Raw genomic sequence first — 6,991 nt, 5'->3', positions numbered from 1 at the left:
TATTAATTCTTCCTAATCATAAAACAACAAGCACTGGCTATCCACTCCTCCTCTATATTAGGAATGTAGCTTTAGGTGAAATAAGCCAGTCCTTGCTGCCAGCCATGAATAGTACACATCTCTAAAATGTTTATCTCTTCACAGAAAATGCAGGCAATAAAGGACTCATTGAAAAATAAAAGTCCATGCCCAGGGAAGCAGTCACAAGCAGGGTCCAGGAACCTAATGTTCTGCTTATATATCTTAATATGAAAGGCAGAGATGTGCTTTTGTAGCATGCATTCTTCAGATCTCCCCCAGGCTCCTTCCACATACACTGTCAGTATGCTCCTAGCCCCTACAGCGCAGCTTCCCCCCCATCCTCTCCTAAGCATATCCCTCAGCCCAAATGGGAGCTGAATTTGCAAAGCTGACATGAGGATGGGGATGGAGGGGGGTACAGAGATGGTGATGCTGATGTCAGAGCCAGCAGACAGTTCTGATTGGGTCTAATTAGACTTTGCTAGAGCAAATAGACAGGCTCCCTGCATGACTGCCTTCAAAGTGGCTATTGCCAAACGACTAGCAGAGGTGCAAAAAGTAGATGCAGCCCTTGGTAAGAGGCGAGCCTGTGCTGAGATCCCAGGGAGCTTCCCAAGCATGCAAAGAAGATAAAAAGACACTTAGCGCAGCTAATAGCAAGTGACTACATGCCACAAGCACATCCAGCTGGAGAAATCAGCAGCTACACAGGTCTATACAAAGCAGCCACAGGCAGCCCTTTAGCCCAGGCGCATTTGGGGACTTATTCTGCAAGCATTGTCCTCTGCTGAGCTCCATCAATGGCTTCAGTGTTGGGGAACAGCAGGACCCCTGGATGTCCAAGTAACCAACTCAAATTTAAGTCCAAAAGGAGGAGGAGGAGATCCAAGAGGAAAGGTGAGCAGCAGATTTCTTGTACCTGTTAACTGTTCAAGAGTTTGTTCTTTGCTGCCTATGGGGTGCATTCACTTTATATTTACATCCAGCCAACTCATGAAAGAAAGGGGTCAGCTCCTAATTCCCATTTTATAATATTAGCAGATAATATAGGTTTACCATGCATGGGGTTAAATCAGTTCTGGGGATCAAGGACATTGCTGAAGACAAAGCTTTAGATTTTGCAGACTCGAAGTGATTTGATTGATCAGTGTATTATAGGAATCATGAAACCTGTGAGTATTAAAGTTCTAGAAAAATTGGGATACTTGCTGGGACAGAGTTTGGGATTTAGGAACTGTCCCAGGGACTTCTGATTGGTCAGATCATTGCCTTCCTCCTTTTTCTTCTATACAGTTGTAAAATGTGATGTAAAGTATTTATGGGGACACCACTTATAGTTTTAGGACTGTCCTTGGAAAGCAGGGACCTCTGCCAGGTATACATATATATATGATTTAGGAGGTCAGTGCCTTACTCTTTATTCCTCCAGACAAATGAAGACTTTAAAATATTTCTGGGGACATTGCAACGAATTGTATAGCTGTCCTTGGAAATCAGAGACTCCTACCAGTTATATAGATGATTTGAGACATCAGTGTCTTACCCCTATTCTTCCAGACTTTAAATCATTTCTGGGACACCACTTAGGACTGTCCTTGGAAATCAGGGACTTCTCCCAAATACATGGGTGATATGAGACATCCATGCCTTACAGCACAGACATTTGCAGACTGTGATTTGAATCTAGCATGCAGAATAAAAGCAGGATGATTTGTTTCAGTTGTAGAAATCAGGGACATTTCCAGGGACAAAGGTTCAACTCCTGACAATTATTATTTCACAAGGTGAAGAGTGATTTGTAGTTATCAGTGTCCTTACAGCTTGTACTTGAGCAGCTCCCCATTCCCTCCCCAGTGAGATTCATTAGCATGTCTGTAGCTTTCTTTCCCTCTTGTCACAGACACTTAGCACATGATCCCTGCCAATTCTAAGCAGCAGTAATTCCACATTCACAAAATGCCTCTTGCTTCTACAATGTAAACTCAGTGCATTAGCAGCAGCAGTCATCGCTTAGCATGCAATCATTGCAAAGAGCTGTACATGGGATCTGTCATTCCAGCACAACTGTGCTCACATTTTCAGACAAAGATCCTTAAGCTTCAAGAAAACCAGTCTGCTTCATCCCATACAAGTTATGTTTTGTATCTGAATATGTAAGGATGATCTGTCCCTGGAAATGTTTCCCCTTTGCAGTAAAATTTTGCTGTTATGAAATCATCCTTTTATATTTTACATATCTTACACTTAAAAATGCAAAGGATTTAAAATACACCCCTTTAATAATTTAGGATGTAGCCCAATGTAGTCTGTGGAAATGTAGCTTTAGGTCAAACTTTGTTTTTAGCTACATCAGACAAAAAATCTAATGTAGGATAATATCAGATGTTATATCAAAACATAAAAGGTATAACAATAACATAAATGTTTTTTTAAAAGAAAGTTTATAAAATACATATAGACCGCTCTGCATGCTATGCACATGGCATTGGGGTATAGTTTGTACCACAGCTAGCTTTACTTTTCTGCATAAAGGCCCAAAGTTGAAGCCAGTCGGTTTCTTTAATAAAGTACATGTCTATTTTGTGAAATATTATTTTTGAGTCAGAAATTAATTTGATTCAATTTAAAAGGTTGAGAAATAGAATTAAGTTGTAAAAAAGGATCATTGAGCACTTTTGACTCAGCACAGCAATGTATTATAAAAAAAAGGTGTAATTTCTTTATTATAATTATTATTATTATTGATATTAATAATAATACGATTTTTTAAAAGTTTTTGAAGCCTAGACTTAGCACACCAAGACAAAGAGCAACAGAAACTCTGCTGGAAGTCTTAATTTCTTTTAAACTTTTTTTTTTTTGTTATGATCTTTTGACTAGGTTTGGATTCTTTGATGCTCTGTGAGCCTCCAGCACCTTGGAATTTAAAAGTAACATCAAGACCTAACGCTGTGCAGTCTACAAAGCCAAGTTAGCACACAAGCAGCCCATTAAAAACAATTTTATTACGGCCACAACAAACACCCAGCAGCTTAATGTAATATTAAATTAGCTACTATTTAGGACAGACTGTCAGATAACTTATACTGACAGAGGATTCACTTAAGTCCCTCGTCACTTCATTTGGAGCTCATTTAAACCTGAAATAGTAAATAATTTATGTCGGCTAGTCTGATTTGATTGTTCTTTACACCAATTAGTTTTCATGTTTGTTTCCACGCCAACATTGTGGCCAGACAGTATAAAAGGTAGTGCAGGCTGCTGTTTGCTTTGAAGCGTTTAGGCTTTTCAAAAAGTTTATTGTTTTTTTAAAATGCATTTTTATTCTAAAAGGAAGTGTTGAATTAAATAAGTACAGGCTATTGTGCAGTTAATTATGAAAATGACTGCATTCTTCTGGTTTTCCTAATCTCTTTTGCGCAAGGTCTGGAAGGCATTTTGAGCCTTCAGGGCTGCAAAGGTCTTGTCTCCGGATATGTGATTTTTAAGGCAATTGTACATTGCCGCCATCAGGTGTATAAACCCTTCTAGGTGTTCTGATCGTATATCTGCTCTGATATAAGCACACACACACAAAAAAAAATTATTTTTATTATTAGATTCTTTACACTGATTATTATCAAAATAATAGACTCCTTCTATTTTATAATATTAAGCACAAGTTTATTAATGTCAGTGTATCCAATGCAGTTATACAATACAGGAAAATGAATTAATTAAAATTGTAGAGAAACATTCATATTTGACATTAATTATTTTGTAAGGATGCTGATTTACCTGATATAAGAGTCGTCCACTCTTGTTAATTTTGAATGCAACTTTGTGTAAACGTAGTGGTAACGCTGTTTTAAAAAAAATGCGTAAATAGGTACATAGGATGTATTTATATGTCATCACATATTATTGAACACTGTAAAAAGTTAAGCCTATATTACCCTTATTTATTACTTGCTGCATCTTTTTTTTCTATTAATCTGTTTTATTACATTTGTGATGTATTTATGTATTACATATGTTATTTTGCTTTACTGTAGTTACTTAAGATAACTTTTGTGTTATGGATATTAAATATCTTTTGTATTATGAATCCAGTTAACACCCTGATATTCTGTATTGCTAGATAGATAGATAGATAGATAGATAGATAGATAGATAGATAGATAGATTAGAAACATGCACACAAAATGAAAAACACACAATAAAAATATGTGTCATTCCATTTTTTTGTCCTTACCCAGTTACAAACGTTTAGCTGCTGGCATGGAAATTTCCCAAGTGCATTGGGATTATAGCTAATTATGCTACTTTTGGGTAACATATTGCAATCAAATCATTCTTTTATAAACCCATATGTTTGAGTTTGAAGTTCCTGGGAAGATGTATGTGGCTTATAAATACCCTTTGGAATGTCAACATCTGCATGTGCTGTATTCCTTGTCAGACCTGTCACTGTCAGCCTATATGGAGACTTGACAGCTCTAACAACAAAAATATGCTCATGGTATTACGAGAATTGTTCCATTATTGCTGTTATTGTGGCATCTCCTAAAACAGCGCCTATCTGTTGACTTTAACTTTAGTTTTTGAAGATGAAAAGCATGGCTGATATAATCACAGACATGTGCTTATAACGTGTTTCTTGTATGTGATTTGTTTACACGAGTCGTTTACTAAGAAAGAAATATCAGCCAGCAAGGGTCCGCTGTGCTTGAGTATTTTATGTATACTTTGCTAAATGTAAAGATCTCTACATTTTAATTTATACATATATTTATATATATACATTTCATCACTATATATATATATAAATCTTCTATCCATATCTTAATATGATTGTATTTATCACCAACATGTTTCCATTGGCTTACAATAGATATAGCATGGAGATACAAAATAACAATACAGGACATCTGTATAAAAAAGTGTAAAGGCCCTGTATGCTAGTTTATTTACATGTGTATTTTATGTATTGCAAGTGTATGCATATTATATTTTTATATACATATAAATACAAGTGTTCAATAATACAGGTCAGGCCTTTTCTGGGATTTTGAGTGATGTGTTTTTGCAGAACATGTGTTCTTCCATGATTGTAATAATAATGTATGGTATGGTTCATACAAAATCCTACATGCTGAAGGTGCCTGGATGACGGGCTTGCATTTCAGTTTGTTACCCTCTGCGGTTTCTGTCCTTCACAGTGCTGTGAGGTTGAAGTGTAAAACTACAAATATTAAAAAACAAAGGAGTCCAATGTCCCTTTTTAATTTTATTTAGAAGAATACAATAGACCTAATGGTAGAACTAAAACAAATACAAAATGATATGCATAATTTCTAAAAAATGATCGTAATAGGTTGTAATTGTTGAACGGGAAGTCTGTGTTTCCTGAATCCGAATTCTTTTGCACAAAAACAGTAGTTTGGTTTTGGGGTGTGTGCATACAGAGATGTTTGCAAATTAAATTAGTGACACATAATGAAGTACTGGTCTAGCACTATGATCACATTCCAAGATAATCAGTGGGATTGCCCAAGCCATTGATTGACGTGTGTTGCCATTGGCTGCTTTGTGCAATGTCAGATGTCCTTTATCAGAAAATCAATAGGGTGATACGCATTTGACTGTCATCGGACCGGTCAGTATTTATCCTCTGTCCAGGCCAGCATGTTAATTAGCCAGGTCATTATTTTTCTGGCTAAAGAGATGATTCCATTTGACTGAGCCTTTGTGTTGTCTTCAGGCAATCTCAGAAGCACATCACACATCAGGTTCAAATGAAAGTGGAATATAATGGATATTCAGTAAACTGTTGACAAAAAAAAATGTAAATAATGTAGAAGAGATATTTTTACATAGGTAAGTCAGGATCTAATTTTGTGCCTTATGTTTAAGTTTTTACATTTACATTTTACGTTTTTACATTTTACATTTTACATACCAGTAAAGCATTGATGGTGATCAAGACAGTATCCTACATTTCTCATGCCCCGTGCACAATTGTAATTCTACTGCCCATAATGGATAAGTATTATACGTCCTCCTGTTTTTGGGAATTAACCATTCATGGACCGCTCTCAGGCCATTGTTCACTTGCTGGTTACTGAATTCCAAAATGTGCTGTCTTTAAAAATGAAATATTGTAATCTGATGGTATTGACAGCTGTATAATACAAGTAATATATCAACATTTTGTTTTAAGATGACATTATTTTGCCAACACACTCTTGACAGCTGACGGAACACATGGCTTTGACATATGGTATGCTAATGACAAATTAAATATTTTTTATCAACTTTTAATAGTTGGAAATTTTCTGTGTCTGAAACTATAAAAGATTGGGTTTAGAAGTATTTTGTATCCTTGTGTTTGGGGTGCATCTCATCATGGAATGCTAGAGATTTGGTTTAGAATGGAGTAGTAAACAAAAAGCAATATTAAAAGGATCTTTTACAATACTCTTTAGGTTCCTATAATTCTCATTACCTCAGTTTTTGTCTGAATCCATCTACAAGAGTAAAACTTGATTGTAGTGAAAGCAATAAAAGCTATAATAGCAACATGTTCTTTAAAAGATTTCTAGTAATAATAAAAGTATTAATCAAAGTAATGGCTGTATTATTGCTTAAAAAATGGAAAAACTGTGAGTGAGATGGAAATACAGAGTATGTTTCAGCCTGGTAGAAGGAAAGGGTCAGCTGTTCACATATTCCTAAATTTAGCATAAGGGAGACGCTGAAGCGAACATTGTTATAGGCCATGAATTGGCCATGCATTGAACTTTCGTTCTGTTGTAGTTGCACGTCCATTTTTCATAGTTTATTATTTCAAAAATAAACATTTTATGTTTTGCAGAGGTGACCACTTTAAAATGGTGCTTCTGTTTTGTGTAGTTGACCATTTAAAAATGGTACCTCATTCCACATTGGTGACTACTGTACAATGGCACCTCCATTCTGCATGGTGACT

The 6,991-nt window shown here is 35.8% G+C and overlaps 1 protein-coding gene across 1 annotated transcript in view; it reads left to right on the top strand.

The window, feature by feature from the left end:
* Positions 1–559: 559 nt before the first annotated feature.
* The window catches only part of ADARB2 (adenosine deaminase RNA specific B2 (inactive)), a 339,858-nt gene continuing 333,426 nt past the window's right edge, over positions 560–6,991 (top strand). Inside the window, exon 1 of the mRNA XM_072412630.1 lies at positions 560–918. Within this exon, the coding sequence (XP_072268731.1) occupies positions 822–918 (97 nt within the window). The 5' untranslated portion in view covers positions 560–821. The remainder of the gene's footprint in view (positions 919–6,991) is intronic.

This window comes from Pyxicephalus adspersus, chromosome 5, assembly GCF_032062135.1.
Source record: "Pyxicephalus adspersus chromosome 5, UCB_Pads_2.0, whole genome shotgun sequence".
NCBI classification, from domain to species: domain Eukaryota; kingdom Metazoa; phylum Chordata; class Amphibia; order Anura; family Pyxicephalidae; genus Pyxicephalus; species Pyxicephalus adspersus.
This window is presented reverse-complemented; position numbering and strand designations above follow the sequence as displayed.